This window comes from Rhyacophila brunnea, unplaced genomic scaffold (genome assembly GCF_057557595.1).
Source record: "Rhyacophila brunnea isolate RB1 unplaced genomic scaffold, BYU_Rbru_1.0 scaffold_20, whole genome shotgun sequence".
NCBI lineage: Eukaryota > Metazoa > Arthropoda > Insecta > Trichoptera > Rhyacophilidae > Rhyacophila > Rhyacophila brunnea.
Genome location: NW_028232860.1, coordinates 14,528,500 through 14,555,576, shown reverse-complemented (window position 1 = coordinate 14,555,576; position 27,077 = coordinate 14,528,500). Strand labels below are relative to the sequence as shown.

Here is a 27,077-nt window from a genome sequence, read left to right as displayed (position 1 = left end):
TACTTATTAAATATTTTAATACTTAATTAATTTTCTCCTTATCTCTACCGCTAATACCTTTAAAATGTAAATATTAGATGTTATTGATATACCATCATAAATCGTCAAGTGTTCGAATTTAGAACTTAAAAAATAATGACATGTCAAATGTTAGCATATGACGCCCTCACTTAGCGAACAACTTATATTGTGGTGGATCTATAATAGTATAAGTATAAATTTGCATCCATATTGTCAAATTCATCAATATGATAAATTAATGTCAATTATCTTTTTGCTTTAAAGAGTTTTTATTTTTATATGGGGGTTTTTATCCGCGGGGATACCTATGTCCTATAAAAAATAACAGTGATTTTTTCAGTGGAAATTGCATGGCTTTGTCCCGGTTTTGAAGTACATATAGAAATTTCTCTACAGATTTTTTAAATGAAAGGAATCCTTGATGGTTTACGGAAGACATATTTCTGGAGAACCCTCGAGAAATTGTAATTCTCACATCTCGAATAATCATAACCCACAAAGGGGACACCACTGGTGGTGGGTAATAAATAATTGGTAAATAAATAAGTGAACAACGCTGCAATAATTATTCATAACAAGTATGCCAAACGGGAAAACACGTATTTTAAAATAACAATAATTATTATTGAAAAATGTTCACAGAGGCCATTGTCTGTTAAGAGGAAAATGTATGAAATCCTATTATTTATAATGTTCGAATAAAAACCATATGAGCTCATTCATGGTTGGTGCGGTTGCATGCTCAACAGCGAACTCTTTCGGAATGCAACAAGTGTGGAAAAATAATATTATTAGATAGGTAGCTACCTATATTAAAACCGCATTTTTATTTCCCCGTCTTTGATTTTTTATTAAGTTTTATCGAATTTGTTATATTTATCAAACCTAATTTTGAGGTAGCGGTGAATTATTGTATTGTCCATTTGACGAGCAGACTTCATCGAACATTTTTATGTACCAAGGTGCAAATGCAGGGGCGTAGGAAGGTGTTTTAGCGCCTGTGGCAGTAACAAAAGAGTCGCCTAGAGTTCACATTTTGCAATTTTGTAATTTTTTAGTTAAATATACCAAATGATTATAAAGGCAAATGGCCGCGCGGCTTAAGCGTTGCCCTATTGTGTCGTGGGTCCCAGGTTCGAATCCTGGGTCTGACGACAAGTACACATAATATTTTTTCAATTTATGTATGAGTCAGAGTATGGACCTAATAGGTTGAGCAAGTGGTTGACATCCATTTCTCGTAAAAACAAAATCTGTCAATACAAACCTCCACTCCGTGGAGGCTCATATAATCCACGATCGAAAAAAAATCTGTATAAAGAAGTATCAAAAGTGATGTTAAACCATGTGAAAATCGTTGACAAAGTTGACTGTTGTTGTCATAACTCACATTTTTCAATGAATAATGTGAGTTCTGTCACCAAGGCCTTTCTAACCAATCAGAGAGCTCTATTTCTCATAGTATGCTGTGTCTGCAGCCTTAGTATTATATATATATGTTTTTTAAAAAAATAATGTAAATCAACTCACTCAACCTACCTTTCGTCTAATTTTATTACAATAAACAGTGCTCTGGTGGTTTTTTGCGATTATCTCAAAACACGATTTTTGGAATATGTGAGTTATGACTCTAGGTAACTCAAAAGATGTGCACCATGCCGAGTACTTACTATATATATATATATAAATATTAATTTTACATATGTGTCAGTTTACCATTAACACATTTAAATAACCGCTATTAAAAATATAACAGGCCCTTAAATTGAATAAACCCAATAATCCACTATTTATTAGTATAAAATCATATACTTCATACGCAGGGAACACACATAATTAATGGGAACTGGCCTACTTTACCGGGTGTGGTATAAAAGGCTACAGCTGATACAAGGGTACTGGCTAAGGTACTCTCCTTATATTTATTTTTCAAGAATCCGTCTGAAGCTAATTCCAACAATTTTGCTCTTCTTCCGCATGCGATAAACCTTCTAGCATGGATATTGTATGATGTCATACTAATGCTTGTTGCACCAAGCGTAGGCAAAGCCCGGTGCAGCGCATACCACACCAAACTCATCCCGTACCCCAGGGGGTACGCGTACCACACTTTGGAAAACACTGCTCTATAGCGATAGCTTTTACATGTTTATATACTCATAAGGAGGTTCGTCGTCCCTGTAATTTGGTACTTCCATAAGTTTCCCTTTCACTGTCTGTACCTATCTACTAAATAGGTACTCTTCTGAAAAAGTTTCATTTCCAGTGATTATGAATACAATCATATTTAAGGCTATACCTCAGTTGAGGCATGGTCGAAAAAGATCGTGGCTAGGCGATGCGCGGATTGCGGGTCGCGGGTGCAAATGACGCATGCCGAACGAAATATAGTTTGTCATATAAATCCAACATGCGTCCATTTAATGTTCTGTTTATTGTTCTATTCCTTTCTTAACTTTCTTCTTTAAGCACTACGGTGCATGGTTGCAGCATCAGTCCCGTGCGGCTCCGTCTCGGGACGGAATGAGCACTTAAAATCACTTCTTTCGGACACGTTTAAAGCGTCATAGAAAGCGGCCGTGCATATCCACGGCTGTGCATATATGACGGGTGGTGGTGGGAACTTTATCGTATGTTCTATTAGTAACAATAATAATATATTCATTGGCATATTTTCTTTTTAAAGAAAATGGGTAACGTTTTTAGTCATCTTTACACGATTTAAGAATTAATACCCCCGTTGCCATCATGAAACAAATTGACGTATTCACACCTCGACGTTCACTCTCCGAGTGCCAGCGAGTCCAAAATTTCGTCGCGCATATAGTTGAAAATTATTTGCCGTTTCACTGAAGTATCGTCTTTCACTTCTGCGCCCCAATCCGTGCGACTACCTGCTCGCCCACGTCTTGTTTCGCCACTGTGCAATGCAAAGATATCATTACCGTAATGACTAATGACAATACATAATTAATGGACAGTTCCGAAATAACACGTGTTGTCTGCGAACATAATATTAATGTATTATTTTTTTTTACTGTGCGGCAAATTATTACAAATCATGTACTTACCTATTCTTTTTTCAATGAAAGTGAAATTTTGAGTGAGAATTTTTTTTATTTTTTTCGGACCTCTAATCGGTTTATTGTCAGAAAAAATGCGAGAGTTTTAACAACAACAAAAAACCGGACTCTATTCTATTGTAAAGAACGTCTGGTAAAATTACATACTTATAAATAATGTACTTTTAATATATATTCCCAACAAAATGATAAAAGTTATTCTCCTGATATATTTAGTAGATTTTATTGTAATAGTTGAACAATCCCGTCTATACTCACTCTATTAATATGATTGTTTTATGTTTCTAATCATTAGTACCTAACAGTGGCGAAGGGTGGAGGTAGGCTGTTAAGATTCGCCATAAATAGTGCACCTTAAACTTAGTCAGTCAAACGTGTATGTTTTTATTGAAATAAGACCACAATTTACAGATGGTATTGGTTAGTTTTTAAAAATAAATTAAACCCTGCCTAAACCAAACCATAATAGTATTTGTATATTTTAGGCGATACGACAAAATTGTGCACACTTTTTCATTCATACTTATTTGTTTTCGTTGGATTAAGAATACATATTACACATATTGTTGGATCATTTTTTTAAATTCATTAAGCCCTGCCTATGCCAAACTATAATAGATAAGAATTATAATTCTATCTATAAAATATCCAAAGTTATGTATGATTTAATTGCATAATTTTAGATATTTTATAGATAGATGAGTATTTTTTGACTATTATCTATTATGGCTTGGTTTTCGCAGGGTTTAATTGAATTTTGAAAACTAACCAATACCATCTGTAAATTGTAGTCATATTTCAATAAAAACATATACGTTTGACTGACAAAGTTTAGTATGCACTATTTATGGCAGATTTTAACAGCCTACCTCCACTCTTCGCCACTGGTACCTAATCAAATTTGTTTTGCCCATTTCGTGTAATCTACTTTACCTTTTTATTTTTTATTATTATATACTTATCTGTGTATTATACAATCTTTTTTATGGTGTAATAGTATTTTTTCTAAATAAATAAACAATGCCTTACACTGAGGGCTCTGGAAACAAAAACGGCCTTCTCCATTTTCGCAATATGTTGGCGAGTCATTAAAAATGTCTGAAATCTTTCTTATTAATTATTCCTACCTATAAGAAAGATGCAAGACATTTTTAATGACTCATCAACATATTGCGAAAATGGAGACTGCCGGTTTTGTTTCCAGAGTACTCCATAACTCAATTAATAAATTAACACGTTAGTATTCTTAGCAGTGATGTCACTTGTTGGTAGGCGGGTCATTCGCTGCTTAAGCTTGGAAATAAAATAATGAATAGCAATAATACAACTTTGGAGGTTATATATAATGGAAAAGAAACATTTTTCGTCTGCAACACTGACAGATTATACCTTCTTTAAATATAAGTATGAATTGGGTGGCGCTTTGCCTAAATACGTTACTTATTATGAATTCTGTGGCTTCGGGGTAAAAGTGCTTAAGTCAGTTTAGACGCAGCTGAGATAATCGGTCTTCAAATAAATCACAGTTTTCAAAATACTCTTGCTTAGAAGTTAATTGGTGTATCTTTTTATTTATTTATGTATAATTAAGTTTTTGATACTTATTGTGTTTGTATTATTCGATGTTTTGAATAAGTAATTTTACTTAAGAGTTAAAAATGATTTTCTCAATTTAAGCTATTTATACAAATTAAAATATCCACTTATTTTGCTTACATGTGCCAAAATCTATGATACCTACACAATTATTTACACATATTGGCATTAAAATCTTATTTTCGTAAAAACGCAACTTAGGGCGCAGACACGCGGCATTGCAGTAGAAGTGCGTAGATGCAGGGTTTTATTTAATTCCAATCGCATCCGATTAGAATCACCAATTGAATTCGTTTTATCCAGAGCTTTATCATTAAACATTAAGAACTTTTACCCTAAACCACAGAATTATACATTCATCGGTTTGTCACAGGCGCGACAAAGCTTTCGTTTGTAATAATGCTGAAAACCCTACGAAGTTTACACCGTTCATAAGTGGGTCGTAGGCAGTCGTAGGCATAACCGCATAATGTCATCCAGATGAAATTCTAAACAGTGTGCACCTGCCCTCTTTTTCGATTGTATCAATTCGCCACTGGACATGTTAGGCGAATTTAAATCGATGTAAAAAAAAGTGTTTGATTCGTACCGTCAAACACCTGACCTCGTCATAGCAACATCGACTGATTATATTTGCCAACAATGAATAAGAATCGAGAGAGAAAAAAGGAAACAAAAAAATAGAAACTCGAATGCATACCAGGGTCGTTTTTTAAGTACACCGGACAAAATCGAACGAAAACGCTATACTTTTGTGTTACACCGTACACGTAGAGAATTATTATATTATTTACGTAGGTACTTATTTATTTATTGTTCAGTCGGTGCAACTCTATTCCATTTTTTTCTCATGCAATCTTAGCACACAATCATAAATTTACAATGTTGTCGATTAAATATATAATTCATACCTATGTACATAATTTGATATCACTTCTGAGAAATACAAACAACAGAGAAAATCTTTTTTGAAAAAAATACGACACCCGACAGGAATCAAACCTGCGTCTCTCGGGATTCGTGCCCACGCGCATTGACCACAGGGCTATAGGCATCTTATTTAATTGCGAACATTTTTTTCAATAAAAAGAATGTTACATTCTTAAATCTTGTGAATTATTCGTTGAATAAAAAAATTAAATTATTTACAAGTTCAAGTAGCACATATAAGCAAACAACAAAATATCTTGAACTGAAATATCGTGACATCGGTTAGTAATGAAGGTAATTAATATCCACTTTGATTTTTAAAATACAAAGCCGATTGCCAATAGTAACTCAATTTAGAAAACGCTTCAGAGAGTGGGTAAGAAACATTAATTAAAATTCGTCGCAATTGGATAAGATGTCTACCAGGGAACTCATTTATTTTTCTTTTCTGTGATGTCTACCTATAGCATTGTCGTCAATGCGCGTGTCACGCGATGCACTGTCTGATCAAATTAAAATACCAATATTTGGTATTAGTACCTAATTTAATAATCGTATAACGGGTTTGAACTATTTCGAGGTCCCTTTCTTAAATCTTCTTCTTCTTCTTGAATATGGGCACATTGTTTGGAGTCATGAGGTTTCCAATAAGCTTATTTTAGAGCATATCCAGAAGAAATTTCTTCGACATCTTTATTTCAACGTAATACATATATACTTGACTATTTTCCTTTTGATAATTTCTCAGACGTGTATTTTTCAACTATCTTTCTTCAAGGCATGCTCGCCTTTCACTCTCTTGAAGATCGTAGGTCACTTCTGCTCTTAAAGCATTTTCCCACGTGGTATAGTTGCCAATCCTAATATTCTGGAAAATTTTAATTTGTATGCACCCGTCAACTACACGCGTTGTCGCAGCCGTGACCTCCTTTGGATGAAAACTGTTTCCTCGACGTGTCAGGCTTATCAGCACTTATCAGGCACCAATAATTAATAGCGAGGGCTGTGCGGCTGGTCAATGCGCTTCTTAGAGACGTAGACATGTTTAGTGATGTATTTTCTTTTTATAATTCTATGTTATAGCTATTTTTTGTTTGGAAAATTTTCTTTCATTTTTTTTCTATAATATTATTTTTTGTCGTTTGTTTTTATATTAATTTGATTTACCTGTTTTTTTCATTCTAAACGGCAGGTTGTGAAAGTCTTGAATTAAAAATTATTATGTACTCAATATATGTAGGCATAAGTATATATTTTTTAAATAAATACATATATATTCTGAACCAATAGAAACAGTAGCTAGTTTTAAATAAAAGTTACTCTTTGCTATAACATGATTTGTACTGTTGTAGAGTAACCACATAATATAGTCCTAGACATGGCCCCCACATCCTGAAGCGGGCCCCCAGGTTAGGATGTTTGGCGGCTCCCCTACCTATCGCTAAGGATAAAGGAAGTGTGACGCTCTATAGTAACGTTTTCCAAATGGTGTAGGTACGCGGTAAAATTAATCTCTATAGTGTTTTTTTGTATATTTTAATACATCCATTTGAAGTATGTAGTTGTCGAGTATCGATACACAATTAAAGATTGTAAATCGTCTAACTACATAATTTTAAACAGTACCATTACTGAAGAAAAATAGCGCCGCAGTCGACGTGATGTGTGTTTTTATCACTTATCTGGTCGACTCGCCACGCCAGGCCCTTCCTGAGCTCGGGCCACAGACTAGAGCCCTGTCAGCCCCCCCTTTATGGGGGCCATGGTCCTAGAGTCCAGGAATTTTCGTCAACAGGTGAGTGCTCGGCAATCTTCAGCTTCGGCAGGTGGGTGGAGCGTGAAAAAACCACTCAAATCATGATGTCTCATCATTATATTCTGGTGGGTGAGACAAGCTGAGTTGAGAATAATTATCACAACACAATACGGTCTGAATAAAATTGTCAGTTTGTGACTGAATGGCCATGTCTCCGAAATCACCCGGAAGCCACAATTAAACGTTCAAATGTGACTACGTAGGTAAGATAGATTACTAAGTACGCGCGTACACGATATGCACAGGTCACAACAACACAGGTGGCATCCACCAGTCGTTATATTTGCAGGTGTTTAACCTTTTGTTTCGCTTTGTCATATTGAGTGAAGATGAATATCTTGGGATGTTTATTTTTCCTCCCAATCGGATTTCCATCGAAAATAAATATGCTTCCAATAGGGATTGCAATACCGGTATTTAAAACCGATATTCAATTATTTATCGATACCTAAATACCGGTTTCAAAAATAAAAAACCGGTATTTTCGATTGTGAATTAATTGTTATTTTTTCATTACTTATTACTACCTATTATTGTATAAGTTTTATGCAGCCAAAACGCAAATATATTGACAGAAACCAACAAAATTAAATAATATTAAAATAAAATCCCTCAAATATACTTGTCGCGATGAATTGAGATATTTTGAAAAAGAAAATATTCGTTGCAAATATTTCCAATTATTCTACAACTATTGATCCAAATAGTACATCCAACAAACGTTGAATTTGAGAGAGATTTTCCTATACCCAGACTTATTGTATTTGTAAACATTATTAGTTTTAATAATTATATTATGATCTATACAAGGTCAATATAGTAAATGTAGGTAGGTACCACAGAACAGATAATAAATAGAATACCGATAGGCTATATTCAATACACCTTATATTGATGCAGGGTTTTGAATGTGTGAGTGTCCTACGAAAATGAAGCACGCATAATGCACGTGCAATAGTGTGTGGAATACACCCAACATTAAATGAGCGTAAATGCATAAACCGAGAGCAGTTTTCAGTATTCGACGTAAAACGTATTCTTGACACGTGTGTAAGTTTCGCCCAGATTCTTCCTTACTCGAGTCGGTTACTTGCTATCGCCTTACCCGTCATGTATGTCAGTTACCATTATTTCTGAGTTCCCTGGTAGGTACTTTTGGTTGCTATAAAATAGTGTTTTAAATAGATTATAGTAATGGGATTTGTAAACCATTTCAAGACGACTTACAAACTAGTATGTCAACAAAAGCAAGTGGAGAACTCATTGATTTATCAGAAGATACGTCACTGAAAAAATAGTTTCAATCGTAAACAGTTAACGAAATTCTGGCTCTCAGTTGCTGATAATTATCCTTGCCTGTTCGATGAAGCTATGAAAATCTTCCTCCTCTTTACTACCTCATATCTATGTGAGGTCGGATTTTCGGCTATGATTAACATTAAAACTAAATACCGAAATAAATTGGATATATCAAACTCACTGCGATTAAAAGTAACTAAAGTTGACGTTGATGCTAAAACTGTAATGAAGAAAAATAAGAAACAAATACATCCTTCCCATTGAAATAACTTTGTAAAAAAACCTTGCAGGTGTAGGTATTTAAGTAATATATTTTTTTTATTTAAGTTGTGTTTCTTATTTCAACAGTCTTTCATTCATATTGGTAACACTTATATTTTTTTATTTCAATTAGAACAAATAAGACAGCATTAAGTAGTTCCACGACTCGCCACTAGGGAATCGGAGCATTACCAATATGTATACCCTCTTTTCTCTAACAGAGACAATAGACAGCTAAGAGGTGGGTCCCAAGATTGGAAATTTTTGTTAGATGGGTCGGGGCCCAGTCAACTTTGGGAACCACTGGATTATACTAATCGTGTAATATGTTTTGACGAATACCGGTATTAATACCGGTATTCAATAATAAATGCCGAAATACCGGTATTGATATATTCATTCGTTATTGCAGTCCCTAGCTTCCAAAGTGCGTGTGTCGAATTTTCATTTTTCCAGGTTCTACTATCGTTGGTGGCCTTCAAAATGTCGGGGCGCTTTGCATGGCGTAAAAAGGTAATAATTATCACTCAATTCCGAATACAAAATTAACATGTTGTTATTATTATGCATTCATTTGAATATTGTATCTATTGTTTCATTAATACAACTCGATAAAGAACTACATCAATTTTATTACTGGAGTATTACAACATTATATACAATCTCACGGGGTTCATGAACTGGAGTTATTATCAACTATTATCTCAGTAAAAGATACGACTGTGCTAACAATACAGAAATGCTTACAATGAATCATTCATTTAATTAATTTGCATGCACCTTCAACGATTTCCGCCTCGCAGGTAACCTACATACAATATCCAATTAAGCGGACGAAACCAGTCTTGATCGTGATGAAATTTGTATGTATCAAACACCTGATTTATTTACACAGAACAGATAATAAATAGAATTCCGGTAGGCTATATACTATATAATGCCGCCTATTCGACGCTTGCATTCTGACGGTGCTGCTTTACGGTAGCGAATCATGGCACCTTACGAAGGCTCAGAGCAACCGTATACTGAGCTTCGAAAACAGATGTTTGCGACGAATACTGGGTGTGCGGTGGTATGACTTTAGGAGCAACGAGGACATAAGAAAACGCACCAAGCAGCCTCTCATCACGCTGAAAGTGAAGAGGCGGCGTTGGACCTGGCTCGGCCACGTGCTGCGGATGCCAGAAGATAACTTCAACCTGGCTTGCCTGTTCTTCAAGCCGACCGGATTCCGGCGTCCTGGAAGGCTGCTAAATACAATCTACAGAGTGTATACGGCGGAGCTACGGGATGCTGGTTTGACCTGGAACGAAGCAAAGAAGACTGGCAAGCGACAGGGATTCTGCCGCGTGGTGTCCATATGCTCCAGCTAAGGGGATGATATGGCAAAAGAAGAAGAAGAATATACTATATTATATACCAATACAGTAAATTTTGACGCAGGGTTTTGTATGTGTGAGTATCCTACGAAAATGAACCACGCATTATAGACATGCTATAGTGTGTGTAATATACCAATATTATGAGCATCAATGCATAAGCCGAGAGCAGTTGTCAGTATTCGACGTATGACGTATTCTTGACACGTGTTTAAATTTATCCCGTATTCTTCCTTACTCGAGATCGGTTGCCTGCTTCTCCTTACATGTTAGGTATTTCAGTTTCCATTATTTCTGAGTTCCCTGTTTATTTCACTAATATGTTAGCTTTCTATAAAATGAGAATGAATATGAAAACTGCAATTTAAAACTAATAATTTACTTGTTTCAATCAATACGTAGGTATCCAAAAAGATTTTTTTTTTGCAATTTGGAAAATAAACTTAAAACTTTAATATAACTACGCGTTCGTTGACAGAATATTATAGTTATTTTTCTATTAAAAAATTAGTTTAACAATTTGCCACAAAATATGTTGAACCTAGATATATTTTTACTAATAAAGCATCTATTTTTAAGTTGAAATCCTCTTCATTTACTTATGTCGATTCTCACTTTGGTATAGTGACCGGAATAACTCGATAAAAAAACTGATTATGAAGCTTGGATGACTTGATGAAAACTTTAGGTGGGCGTCATGAACCGTATTGACTCTTGGATTTGATGGAAGATGGAACCTACCGTATTCGTGACAGTCAAAGTTGTTTACAATACTTAATATAAATGCATTAATGCCTTCGTGTTAATAAATTCGTTCAAGTTTATTAAATTATTGTACTAACAACATATGTTATGTTTCACGATGCTGTGTATCGTGCAATTAGCTTATTTGATGGCACCATAAAGGTTGATTTGTTTTCTATTAACTAGGTATATAATGTTTGTGGACGTATTAAATAGGTTAAATTTATAATTGTATATAATATTATCGTGTTTCTTTAATATTTACACATGCTGTCTTTTCTACTTTCTTGTTATATTAGTTGTTATTTGTAATTAAGATATTTTTATATATTTGTATTTATTATGTATTATGGCGCATTGGCCAATCGCTGTAATGCCGTAATACTCTTTTTTCTAAATAAATAAACAATAAAGTGGTTAAGTTTTCCATATTAATAATTTTATTATAACTATCGTCAATATATCGTATTTTAACAATACTTGTTTCAACAATTAATATTGATCAATTTTTTTTTCTTTATTGATCAATTTAATGCGGAAATTTTCTATAGATACACAATGCGGACTGGGGATAGTGATATAGATCATATCTACATAATGTTATACAATGACGTATAATATACTTTATTCTAGAATGTTTTTTGCGCTATTTTGTTAAATGCAATTTTATTTATAAGTTAACCAATTAACTTTCATTTGATCAATTTTATGATTCATAATATCTTATTTAATACTAGTGATCGCATGCTACTTCGTCCGGATGAAATACGGAAATAAGTCATAATTGTATACAGGTAATAATTGTATTATAATATAATACAGAATGAGAGAAGTATGGATATCTTTGAGAAGAGAGTTTTGAGAAGAATCTTTGGGGCTGTTCAATAAGATGGCATTTGGAGGTCAAGGTATAGTGAGGAGCATGACCCCCACATCCTGAAGTGGGCCCCCAGGCTAGGATCTTAGGCGGGCCCCCATACCTATCGCTAAGGATAAAGGCACTGTGATGCTCTATAGTAGCGTTTTTCAAATGGTGTACGCGATCAAATTAATGTGTATATTTAGTGTTTTTTTGTATCCTTTAATACATTTATTTGAATTGTGGAGGTGTCGAGTATCGATACACAATTAGAAATTGTATCGTACAAGCACATAATTTTAATTAATAACATTACTGAAGGAAGATAGTGCCGTAGGCGACTTTTTTTTACTATGAGAGCAAATTTGTGATGTGTGTTTATCTCACTTAATACCTGGTCGAGTCGCCACGCCGGGCCCCTCCTGAGTCCGGGCCCCCAGGCTAGAGCCTTGTCAGCCCCCCCTTGTGGGGGCCATGATGAGGAGCTATACACACTTCATGGGGGCGAAAAGATCACGTGGTATATGAAAATGCAGAGACTGCGCTGGATATCGGCCACGTGCATAGAATGCCGGAGGATATACCGGCGAGGCGGACTATGTACGCAACCCCCGATGGCAAGGGAAGACCTGGACGGCCGAAATTAAGATGACTGAACTGTGCCCGGGAGATTTAAAAATGTTCGGCCAAAACAGTTGGAGAGTGTCGGCGCTGGATCGTCCCGGATAGAGGAAGTTTTTGAAGGAAGTCAAAAGGCGCCAAGGGTTGTAGTGCCATAAATGATGATGAATTCTAATGTATACAATTCTCTTCAATATATCCTAGAACTATCCAAAAAGATATGTATTTATTTTATTTTAAATTTATAGCAAAGACCAAATCTACCTATATACCTAGGTACAAAAAATATAGTGATTCGATTTGACAACGATTGGATCTTCGTGCACGGCTGCTATCTGACCGGCTTACCTATTAATAAAATTAGTAATGACTTGTAGCAAGTGTTTTCAACAAGTTCTATCTTAACTTCGGATTTTTTTGTATAAATCTACTAAAATGATATCAACAATGTAAACTAAAAGCTGTGCAAGTCTAATCAATATTGGTCAAGTGGTTTTTGAGTTAGTAGTGATTTCGCTTATGAGATACCTAATCGCATAGCAGGTGCGTACATACCGGTAGTCCCAGAAGTACCCGACCTGACGTATAGATAGCAGTTGTTGTTTGAAAATAATGACCATGATAGAAAGTACCAACCTTATAAAGCCTAAGTTTGAAGTTTGACGACGCTAAATTGTTCAGTAATTATTTGTCAGCCATCAACAGTGAACGCTCTCAGTGAATTTGGAAACATGGAAAAAATTGGTCATAGTTATGTGATACAATACTTTCATTTGAAAGGCTTCAGTCCAACCAATATCAAAGCGGCGCTAGATTCTACTCTGGGGGTGTCTGCTCCTTTGTTTACAACAGTAACATATTGGGTGGCTGAGTTTAAACGAAGCTGTACGAGCTACCAAGACGAACATCGCAGTGGTCGACCAAATGAGGTGACCACGCCAGAAATGGTGACGAAGATCCACAAAATGGTATTGGATGAATGTCGATTGAAATTGCGCGAGCTATTAGACATGGTAGGCATTTCAAAAAGTGCTGTACATCACATATTGACTGAAAATTTGGACATAAGAAAGCTGTGCGCAAGGTGGGTGCCGCAATTACTCACAATGGAACAAAAACACCATCGTGAGGAGTTTCAATCGAGTGTTTGGCAAAGTTTCACGGCAATAAAGCAGAGTTTTGCGTCTATTCATAACCATGGATGAAACATGAGACTATCACTTCATATCTGAGACGAAAGAACAGACTGAAAGGGGATAATCGGCTCCAAATAAGGCGAAGAGAGTTCCATCTGCAGGCAAGGTCATGGCGTCAGTTTTTTGGGATGCGCGTGAGGTAATTTTCATTGATTATCTTCAGAAAGGAAAATCAATCAACAGCGTGTATTATGCAAACTTATTGCAGCGTTTGAGAGATGAAATCAAGAAAAACGACCGCATTTGGCGAAAAAGAAAGTTTTGTTTCATCAGGACAATTCATCAGTTCACACATTCGTTATCGCGATGGCCAAAATCAATGAGTTAAAGTTCGAATTGCTTCCTCGCGCACCCTATTCGCCAGATTTAGCCCCCTCGGATTATCTTCTGTTTCCAAACTTGAAAAAATGGCTCGGTGGTAAAAGATTTACCAACAATAAAGAGGTAGAGTTTGCGGTTGATGGCTATTTTGAGGAGCTCGACGATTCTCACTATAAACAGTATCAAAGCTATTGAACGTCGAAACGAAAAACGAAAAGTGTATCGACCTAAAAGGAGACTACGTAGAGAAATAAAAATATTTTTTCCAAATTTTTTGTGTTTTCTTTGTTAGGTCGGGTACTTCTGGGACTACCCTCGTACATGCAGGAAGATGCATTTTTGCTCAAGTGCGACGAACGCATGCGAAGTAAAATCGCTGCCATTTGAATGTACCTACACATCCAATTCGGTCAATTGCGATCATCGCATAAGTAAAATCGCACCTTTATAACAGAACAGACGACACAATTTAATATATAATGGGTATATTATAACTAGAATTGAGTTCGCAAGGAGCACCTTTCTCACAATGAGAAAATTAGCAATCTTAGCAACCTTAGCAATCGAGATCTTAACCTAGGTCTGAGACTGTGTATGGTACGCTGTTATGTTCTCACAATTCTTTTCTATAGTATGGAAGTATGGACGCTAAACCAAGAGATGTCACGGAGACTTGAAGCTTTCGAGATGTGGCTGTATAGACGCATCCTCAAAATTCCCTGGACTGACCGGGTGAATAATCGTCGCTGATTGGTTTCCCGAATAGACCAAATGTTCAGAAGACGAAAAATAAATTTCATAATCCTATATTTAAATACATGGAGATATTTAAATCGTTATTTTTACAGCATATGAATGATGTATCGGTGTTTCTTATTGAATACCGGTATAATAACGGTACTCATCAAAACATATTATAGACAAAAGAAAAACCTATCAATAAATATAGCTATTGAAATCTATTTGAAACACTATTTTATATCAACCTAAACTACATAGGTACTTACATTTATTATGTTGACATTTATAAATAATATGTAGGTATAGATCATAATATTTTAGAACTGGTAAAGAGAAATCTCTCTCTCAAATTCAACGTTTGTTGGGTCTTATATGAACGATGGATCAATAGTTATAGAATAATTGGAAGTATTTGCCACGGATGTTTTCTTTTTCGAAATATATGTTAATTCCTCGCGACAATTCTATAAGTATCTTTGAAGGATTTTGTTTTATTTTTACAACGTTTTCATTAGCTCGTATTCTTATTTGTCCGGTACAAATCTTGCAATCGATTTTTAACTATCTTCCCGAATAGCTAGACATTTCAAACTTTTAGAATATATTGGAACACGATGCCAATGCATTTTTTCAATACTTTTAGCCATCTCTAAGTAGAATTGAATTCATTTTCACGTAATTCTGTTTTGTATGAAAAGTTATTTCGGAAGAAATCCGTAATCCAATCCACTATTATTGGTTGCTAGGGGTAGGGGGTCCTAGCAACTAAATTATTAATATATACGTGCGTTTTTATGGAAATCAAAATGACATTTCAGTATTATTTCTATCAAGTACAAATCGATCGTTTGATCGTTTAAGCTAGCAAGTCAAGTTTATATGATTCAACAGAAAATTTAAAAACGTTGTAAGTATTTAGAAAGTTCTTTTTATCTTGTAATTATTTATTTAACTTTATTGGTTTTAATCGATATATTTGCATTTATTCAGCATTTATCTTATACAATAAATTTATAATACATAGTGAACATAATAACATGTAATTCATTTTCGAAAAACATAAACATGTATGCTTTCTTAATACCGAAAAAACCGGTATTTTAGATTTTTGAAACCGTTATCTCGGTATCGATAAATAATTGAATACCGGTTTTGAAATACCGATATTGCAATCCCTAGTTAAACGTGCACGTATACTAGTATCGTAATATCTGTATGTGTTTTTTTGTATTTGATGAAACACTTTTTAATATATTATAAATTTTATAAGCTAACCGATTGACTTCCATTGTATTTGTTCGATCAATTTTTGATTCATAATATTTTATTTAACATTCTGTTTATTCGAAGGACACACTATTATATCGAGACAAATTTAATCAAAACCTACAACTGGAACATGGATTAAAATATTGTATATTATATTTAATTGAAAGGAATTATGTAATAGCTTATATATTACATCATATTAATATCTGTCAATCATTACTAGGTATTAAAATGTCAAGGTTAGTGGACAATAATTTGTCAATTGAAATGTCTGTAGGCAATATAAATAAAATTAGTTCCTCAGTTTTAAGTACTATTTACAATATAAAGACATACATATATTTTTTACCAGAATGATCAGTTCTATTTTCCGTATAGATAGATATATGCATGCAATGACCACATAAAAATAATAATTTATCATGCAAAATACCACAATTTGTTCCAAATCCGGGATATTTTTTAATGGACATTGTATGTATAATATTATATAAATTAATGTTTGATCTCATTTTGATATTCGTAAAGTCTACTGTGTATCAACGGTTCTCAACTGGTGGGTTGCGAAGAAGTTACCCCAACTTCTTTTCTCATGTTAGTAGTTCGCGCCAGTAATATGCAATGACTATTATTATTCCAATATAGGTAGCTTCTAAAAACTTCTTACCATTAACATACTATAATTTTTTAAGAAAGAATTAGACAGATTTGAAAATAAATTCGCTGTGATTATTAGCAATGATTCGCGCTAAATATATCATAATAATATTAGGTAATATACCTAGATAATTTCACTAAGCATGTAGATTGTTAAGATAAATATCAAACGCTATTTTTCCGTAGCCTTTTCAGCATGCTTAGCTGCATTTGGTTTAATTAAAGTTAGGTAGATATTTATGTAAGTACTATTTTTTAATTATTAACCATTATATTTAAATATTTTTTGTTGTTTCTTTCAACTATCATGTTTTTTTCCATCGATAAATAATAATAAATATAATTATTAATAGATAGTGCCCACTATCTACTTATTCGAAATATTTTTTAAATGTCTCCAGTGGTAAACTATAGATCTTATTGCCGGAAGGTTTGATGAATACAAAAACAAGAATATCCAGTGCAAAACCAATTGTTAAAGTTTTAACATATTGATAAGTAGGTATCTATCGCGCTGAAGGGGCTCGTGAGTCGAAACCGTTTGGGAGTCGCCGATTTAAAGTAGATCATAAAACTTGTCACGGCGATTGTTTAAAATTTTATTCCGAGTTGCACATAAATTGAAATGTTTTGACAGTTACTGATTTGCAAAATATACAATCACTTTTAATTAATTGGCAGGGGTATATTATATCATTTAGCAACGATATAACAAGCAAACTTACGCCGCAGCATTGTTATAAAAGCAATCAGTTTTCGATTCGCGAAACGCAATAATTACCATATGATTGCAATTATTGCACATAAATTTTAATTCAAACGCATACATATGGCTTGCATTTTTATTAAAATGATTTTCTAATAGTTTCAAGAAGATTAAAATAATTATACGCCCGCTTATTCGTTGAAACAATAATTAATTGTTATCAAAGTAACGACATCTTGACAATAGTGCATCCTTTCATTAATTTGCATATTATTTTATCTTAAGTCACTGCAAATTTTAATCATACGGAATATTTTAAAACACCTCATAAATTTAATATGCCTCTTAGAAAATATCTTATACAACGCCAGGCGCGACTCGAACCCGCATCCATTGGATTCCAGCCAACGTGCTTTACTAATTATTGATCTATTTGCGTTCTACATAATTACGACTAAATTAACTACCTACTAGCAAATGAATCTGAAGCGCTTTATCAAATTGTGTTAATATTTAGTGGCGCGCTTAGGGTCGTGGAGGCCCGATACTCTGACTGATTTTAAGCCCCCACAATAAAAATGCAATAAAAACCATAAACTACCAACGCAGTTGCATAGAAAAACTAACGGTATAATTTACCTGCATATCTTTTTCACATAATCACATCCTGTAGAAAATTTTATTACTAACAGTGGTGACACATAGGTACTTTTAGTGTTATTTTCTTGCGTAGATCGTGTACCTATCTGTTTGAGTCGTTTGGCCCCCTTAGATGTTGGTTGCAAGAATTTGTCATGCTTTGGGTAATATTTAACTCATTTTGTGAGAAATACCCATATTTTTTTTTAATTTCAGTATAATTTAATAATTGTATGATTGATTTGAACTGTTTTGAGGCCCCCCTTTAAATCTTCTGACGAATTGATTGCGTCAAGGGAAATCGCTGCAGTTAATATTGGCAATCGTCTTTACTTGGCTTGATAAAAATGGTTTATAGAATAGTTCCTATATTATTCTTATTCCCACCAACGCAGTGAATGAAAACAAGTGAGTGAGAGTGCATTCGATTGCAGATCGCAAGATTGTGGTTCGAGTCCGCCCGGGGATTTTTTCGTTTTTCGATTTTTGACTTGACTGTGAAAGTTTTTCGTTACACATCAGCTGGGTATAAATAATATACCTGTTGGTGATTCTGTTGTACGTCCGAAAAACGTTTTATTTCAATTAAAAAAAAAAACTAATTATGTTTGTATACCCACGATGGCCGCGTGGCTTAAGCATTGGCCTTTGGCGTCGTGGGTCCCATATTCGAATCCTGGGTCTGGCATGTACACATATTGTTTTTCAATTCGTGTATGAGCCAGAGTATGGACCTAATAGGTTGAGCAAGTGGCTGACATCCATTTCTCGTAAAAAACAAAAAATCTGTTACCTAATACAAACCTTCACTCTGTGGAGGCCCATATGATCGGACATGGTCGAAAAAAAAATGTTTTGTATCGTGAAGCTGATATTTTGACGTCGGATTTTTTAAAAATAAGATTATTGCCTATAACTAACTTTTCTTTCAAGAAAAAATGTTACCTATGCATTCTTAGAGGGAAATGTATTAAAACTGCCTAGTTAAGGAGTAGGTACATTATAAGTATCTAATCAGCGCTCGAAATGGAAAAGTTTACGAACCGGAGCGCTCGACAAACTTTCTGAAGATATTTACATAGTCATCAAATCAAATGTGTATTTTATAAAAATAAGTGTGTCAGATTTTCTATTCTATGGCCTATCTAGCTCAGACGGTCAACATATTTTTTCCACGAGACGGAGCGATAATTTTACAAATTTCACGAGCCGGAACGGCGCTCCGGTGCGTTCCGTTCCATTTCGAGCCCTGTATCTAATCAAATCGTCAGTGATACCAATAGATATATTAATAATTGTCATTTGTTTTATTTTGGGGATACTTTAGTACCTACCCATTCAATATTATTACGTTGGTAGTTTTTTCTACCTATCTGAAAGGAATGTCGGGGTCAGTTCTCTCGTGATTCTGTAAGATGTATTGATAAGGAATTAGAAAGCAACCCACATAAGAGACCTACTTACATTTACATTATGTAGGTCGCACAAGTACCTATACCACGGTTTTTTTTTCTGAATTAAAAATTAAATGTCAATTTAAAAGGGGGTAATATCTTTGGCACACACAAATTAGATATTAAAATCTCGAGTACCATGTTATACCATCTGAGCTATACCTATCATATTAAAAATACTGTCACTTTTACACACTTTACAATTTAAAATTGGAACGAGTTATAAAAAAATATCGAACACACATACACACCAAATGTTATCCGAAGCAATTTATATTCAAATTTAATTTTAAGGCACGTAAGTAAACATATTATGGATCACCCCTCCATGGGATCACAGGCTCCGCGGTAAATAAAATACAGGAAGGTACCTCAATATAACGTACAAAGATAGGGGATTAAACTCTTTTTTGATGAAACAGCTTCGTCAGAAAGTCTTTCATATATGTACGCGTATTTTCACAAATTGAGGAAAACATTACTTAATAGCTGTTTATCGCATTAGCAAAAACATCATAAAAGGACCTCCAAACCCATCAATGCGAGCGCCTCGGGCCTCCGCATCCCTAAAATCGACATTGTATGATATAAATATCCATACTAATTATAAGTACGTAAATAAATACCTATTCATATTCTGTAAGTAAGAACTTTTTTTAAAATTACGTTATTGACGACAAAAAATGACTAGCAGGCATTATCTTATATTAAAGATCTCAGTTAACATATTATTATGTTAATATTATAACCGAAGGCAAAAATAATCATGGTTTCAGTTAGTTACAGAATAAAGTACCTAATCAAATCAATAATACCTACTCAAGGATATGACATAAAAAGTTTATGCCAAAACGATCGATTTCGGTCCGCAAGCACTGTTTTTTTTGTTATCGATTAATAATAATATTCAAAATTGATTGCCATAAAGTAGCAATACTTTTACCGATTATAAAAAACTAAACATTATAAAATTGATAGGTATTTATTTAAATGTGGAACACAATATGAAATGTCGTAGGAATAAAAATATATAATGGTTTTATAAAAAGAGTTTCTTGGGTTTAATGATTGAACTACATTGATTCAATTCATCAGTAGTGAAAAAACACACACTTTTTAAATATAATATTAATTAGCCAGGTCTACACTGAGATAAAAACGCATTGCAATAAGGTGAACACCGCGTTTTTTATGCAATGATTCATCATTATTTTGAATATTAACAATTGAATACCGTTGAGTAGAAAGGTGCTATGTGCCAAAAATCAAAAGTGTGGGAAATTAAGAAAAAACATTTAATCATTTCTTTCAGTACACTTACAATGCAGCTCCGATATTACGCTTCATAGGTTACAATACTTAAAAAAGCAATACTTATAATAATAGATATGAAAAATGAAATTAAAAATGGTGTACAACACGGGACACTGCCATTTGTTGATCGATCATAAAATGTTTTCTATACATCTGGAGCCATAGCCCTTTTGCAATTTAGCGCATGATTAAGTACTACTTGGCACCCATTCCACGTAAAATATGTTTTTTTGTATTTTTGGTACTTTACACCTTTCTATTCAAGGGTATTCAATTACAAATACATATGGAAAGAAAAGTGTATAAGCGTATAGTTTAGCAAAACGTCAAAACTGGCAACCCTATTTCGGAGCAGTAAGGTGTAGATTTTTTAGAGGAATCAATTTATACCACACCAAAACATTATCTCTAGGGCTCGAAAGTATTTGTGATAATCCATAGTTTATTTAATATCTGAAAGTTAAAGGGATAATAAACCATGGCAATGTTATATTGGATATTGTCCTCTTCGATTCCATCTATATAGTTTATTTTTTAAAGGAAACTACTACCATTTATAATTCCGTTAAATACTTAGGTACTGGAAATATCACTTTCTACGGAAAAAAAGCGCTCAATAATATGAATGTCAGAAGGTAAACTAATTATTAGTTGATTCACGTATATACTCATAATATAGTTTGTAGTAGAGAATGGTAGGTCAACAATAATTTACCCACCGGAAAATATATTATTAATTCTCAAATAACATACAATCCCAATTAAATAATATTAAAATGCTTTGTGTGATCATTTTTATTATGTTTTAAATATAAGCTTATTTGATTCTAATAGGATTCAAACAGAGTAGGTAGGAACAAAACATTACCTGCTAAAAATCGACCCAATCAAAGAAACGAGTCCAGTTTTACCATGTAGGACACCGTAAACAAATACTTATTTTTATAACATGTATTTTAACTGATAATAATTTATTAATAGTATTTAGTCAATTTAATTGAATTGTTCGTAAAAAATTGTGTTAAGTACTTATTTTATGTTACGTGGGTACAACATAGTAATTACACTTGTTACGTAAATTCTACATCCGTGGTAAACTCTCACTGTTTAGTTTATAATGTTGTAAAGACCAATTACCTATGTAGTAGTTTAATACTTTAGATTAGGTACTTTAAGTTAACAACAAAAAGTAATCTAGATAATAATTTATTGTATACGTCGTTCTACGTGACAATCGAAAGTGTATCTAAAAATGTTGAACTGAATCAATAAAGAATGAGCTGTTTTATTTATTTAAAATAATAATATGATATACTTACATTTTTATTACAAAGGTACCGGTTTATTGGTAAAAATAATAAAATATTCTACAATACTGTAACAGTGTAACGAGTTCCTTTCGAAAATGAAACATTCCAGTCCCTTGCCTGAATCTTAAAACTAGTTTGACGTTGTTTTTATTTTTCTTGTGTACCGAGACGATGTTAATAAATTGCCTAAGTTATCGATTATTTATTTTATTTACCTGCCATGTTCCAAATCCCAATGCCGGCATCGGGATACCATTCGGGAGAGTGACATTCATTTTCGACACCATGTTAACCGTTTTGACAGTAAAAGTTAAAAGCGCGGTTTTGTTTCGACGCTCACAAACGAACGGGAGAACGGTTCGTTACAAACTGTAGAATGGTAGACGAAGATCTTTTATCACAGTTCGGCGGTGCGGTGGCCGAGTCAATTATTGCTGCTTTGAGGTTTATAATCTATACAAAGTCTCGTGGCGGCATTCTTTCAAACTAGTCAAGTATACCCATATTGCGTTATAATTGCTTGGACATTGAACAAAAAAAAAAAATGGGAGTAAAAATGATTAATCAACAGTCACGTAGTTAGTCCGTTTATACTTGATTTTACATTGTACTCTCTGATTAGCATTTAGTATTGCTACGAAGAATTCGATCGCGCTTAAATTGCAACCCAAAGAAAATATCAAAATCAAATTAATAAGAAAATGTTTATTTTCTTTAAAATACTCTTCTTAGTTTTCTTCGTTCGCAAAATCATGCCAGTGTCGGTTTTACCATAGGGTTGAATCTATAGGGACCTCGGAGCCCTAAAAATACATAGAAAAATCCATAAAGAAGCAGCATTTTCTTTTTTAAATACGTTTTAAACAGTTGGGTTTATTGGGACTCCCAATACGTTTAGGCTTTTTACTCCTTCAAGAATAAATACGACCCTGATATCGACATCAAAGCAACCTAATCGATTTGTTTTTGGGCTTAAGCGTCGGCCTATGACGTTGTGGGTCCCAGGACGTCTTGAAATCATGGGTTTAGCAAATACACATATTCTTTTTCAATTTGTGTTTGAGTCAGAGTATGGACCTATAGGTTGGGAAAATGGCTAAAATCCATTTAAAATCCATCGTAAAAAAAAAACAATTATGTTAATACAAACCTCCACTCTGTGGAGGCTCATATGATCCTATTAGGATCGGACATGGTCGAAAAAATCTATATCAAGAAAAATAGTTGGGTATCAACAGTAATTTTAAGCCACGTTTTTTTTAATCTGATATTTTCCATCGTAATGTTTTTTTAAGACATGAGTGTAGGATTTCAAATGAGAGTGGCCATATCCCTTGGGGCGGGCCTGATTGTACGTATTGTACGAACTGAGTACAAATCTTAAATATTTTTGGAATATGTGGTTTGACTACGTGAACATATTATACTCTGCCTCAACTATGTATAAATTCCGATTCCATCAACGCGTTTTTAACCTGTCGTTATTTTTTTTTAACTTGTAATTTGATGTAAAAAGTATCTATCGTTCGTGGATTTACGTATTCGTAAAAATGGTTTATTAAAAATGCTACCTACTATAATAGCGAATTCCATTTACATATTGATATCATTTATTTTTTATAATGTATGTTGGTATAGGTACCTACTTAATACAAATATTATTAATAAAACTATTCATTCATTGTAATATGTTTACAATTATGATCTTAGAGCTCTAATATAATGTGATCTTTCACTTCCACATTCAGATAAGTTTTTTTTTTAATTATTCGCAACATTTTTTTTTCATTCCGCGTAAATTTAATAAATAATTACATACTTACTAAGTTAAATTATTAGATACTTACTATAGTATTACAGTTTGTGGATAATTATATTATTTGTACGAGAATAAGATTGCAATTCTGTTATCTTGATGTAATTAGGTTAAGATAATTGTAACTATTATCGGTGTTTAGTCTTAGATTATAAATTGAATAAATATGTAGATACTTGCTATATTGATAACTTTGACACTTGTCTTGTTCTATGTTAACAAAAATTCATACATCTAAGCGTTCCTTCCTTCATTCTTAGAGCTGGCGCCTATTAGGAGGCCGAGCCGCTGCAACACGTCATAACGGCTGGTGAATGGTCGAACTAGTAACTACTTGACGTTTTCGGCGCACAATGATCCCCTTATGTAACCTCATGAAACCTTACCTCACCTTATTACTTACCTATATCATTATTATGGTATCTCCACTATATCTCGCTTCTGTCAGCATACGCTCTACAGCTACACGGATTGCGCGTGATTTTTCCAACCTGCCCGCGGTTCCGACGCGTTGCAGCGGCAAGCCATCGTAATGAGCGTGAGGTCTTAGATGACGAAAATTTAGAGCCCTAAGCACGACCTTCAAACTCAGCACATCTATAAATACTTACTTACTTACGTCACCCTGTTACGCCCCAGTGTTCGGACATAGGGCAAACACAAGGTAGAGCCACTTTCCTCGGTCCATCTCCATGTCTCGAGCTCCCGCCATGTGAGAGAGGATCGTCCACGGCGACGGAACCCTTGAGGTTGTTCCACAAGGGTACGGAATATCGCACTCTCTGGCGGCATAATAAGAACATATTATATTTAAATTGTTTGAAACATTCAAAACCATTTAAATTATTCTCGAGATGAGAAGAGATGACGTGTCGATGATGGTTCTGCAACGAGCCCGAAACACCAAGGAAGGAAGGTACAAGAAACAATCCAAATGCAAAATACAACAACTTACGGTAGGTAACCATATTATTTTCTTGGAAATATTGCGAATGGTATTTGGGTTTTCCTCCTGCGTTTAATTATGTAAATTTGAATTAATGCCTTGCCAGACCTTGCCAATAATTGCTCTTACAGATTCCAGACCTTAAGCTTTTCATTTTTAAATGACACCACTTTTATTATTATTGGAACTTTTCCATTCATAATAGGCACAATATTATAGAAGTAAATATGTTTTATTTTTATGTCTTCCGGACTGCTAATGATTTTTTTTTTGCCATGGCCATCCCAAATAATAAATTAAATGTTGTATTTTTACGAACTGTCTGCGCCTAAACGTAGCAATCGTAGCATATTGATCCCACAGCGTGGAAATTTCTTTTTATACATTCGCTGAATCTATTGTTTTTCTTGAGTTCTCGTACTGGATAAAACATACCCTCGACGTTCGGTTTCAGAAACGGCTGTTTTACCAACTCGGCATCCATGGATGCTCAACTTTAAATACAAATTAATATTATTTACACCATTCACGAAAGATAGATCACTATCGTTAAAATGTATTTTACACCTCTATAGGCACTTTACAAAATTCGACACCTACGCGAATTAGGTTCAATAATAATGGTATAATTATAATGTAAACTTTTCGTAACAAACAAAAATCAATATGACAGTCTAATATTAGTGCCGTGTTAATCTAAAATGTATTAAGTACCACAATATAAAACCCAAGAAAATACCTACTGTGTATTATTCAACTGTGCCTCATTTCTTTACTACCCGAAGCACCATGTCACACACAACGCAACCTTCCAGAATATAATATATAGATATATTATATCAACAATATCGGGGCTACCTTAGCATCTTTAAAGTACCCCCGTCGTTTAATGGTATGACTTCATAAAAAAGGAATAAGGCATATCGACTTAACAATATTTTACGAGAATGGAAACTGCTGTTTTTGTTTCCAGATCCCTCATTTTGTTCAATGCCGATCATCGTAAAGTAAAAACGACCTTATTTGAATGACGTAGGAACACGTTCAATTCGGCTGCGCTGCGATCATCGCATTAGTAAAATTACACTGAGTATTATAATAAGGAATAAGGGCTGTGTGTGTGTGTGTGTGACTGTGGATGTATGCATCTTGAAATAATATTTGAAAATTCATTTTAAAAGTTAATGATTCGCAAATTTTCCGCTATATCGTGTCATCCGAATGCGATTATTTGAAAACAAATATAGGTACTAAATTTACACAAATACAACACAGGTGTTTTTAAATTATTCACCACACTAGGATTCCATCTTTCGAGGCATTTAGTTTTGTAAGAGAGATGAAACAAATAATAGTGTAACAAGGGATGGAAAGGTACATACCTACTTATGGTGACTATATTATTTCTTTGCAGAATTAGGGGATATTATTGAGTTTTTGGAAAGTCCATCCACAATAAAAGTTGAGAGATTCTTTCAGCTTTTCTTTGACTCTGACTAAGTCGACAACGTGTTGTAGCTATCCTTCTCTCAAAGTTTTTCGTCCAGTTTCCATAAAGTTTCCAGAAAGCTTTTTTTCGATCTCCCTTGAACACACAGTTCTTTATGCATGCAGATCATGATTTATTGTAGGACCAATCTGCAGTTTATCCAGTGAGAGCAGTGATTCCCAAACGGATTCCGGCTTTGCTAGAATTTGGAAAAGCTCACCTAAAAAGTAGGTACATTTTGAAACTATTTTGGTAATAGGCTTAAGGTTAAATGACCTGCATTTAAACAATGGAATGCCATTTTTGGAAAATTGGTTAAGATATTGCATCACTTATTATTGAATTAAAGCAAATTCATAATAATAATAATATTATGAATGAACAAAAGTTGAGAAATCAAACTGTTATATATTTTTAATATGTAGATATCAAGTAATTATTGTTTACTAACCCTATTGGCAGTGACAATCGTTACGGTATTCAGGTTGTGCGTTGCTTAGAGCAAGACATTTCAAGACAGCGGTCAGATTAAGGAAGGAATACAAATAATACAACTTTAGATGATAGATTATATGAAAATTACAAAATTTTCCTGGAATAGTGGGTTTAA

The 27,077-nt window shown here is 34.0% G+C and overlaps 1 protein-coding gene across 1 annotated transcript in view; it reads right to left on the bottom strand.

Moving 5' to 3' along the window:
- The window catches only part of LOC147071256 (1,5-anhydro-D-fructose reductase), a 39,897-nt gene extending 17,321 nt beyond the window's left edge, over positions 1-22,576 (bottom strand). Inside the window, exon 1 of the mRNA XM_085948051.1 lies at positions 22,432-22,576. Within this exon, the coding sequence (XP_085804177.1) occupies positions 22,432-22,503 (72 nt within the window). The 5' untranslated portion in view covers positions 22,504-22,576. The remainder of the gene's footprint in view (positions 1-22,431) is intronic.
- Positions 22,577-27,077: the final 4,501 nt, after the last annotated feature.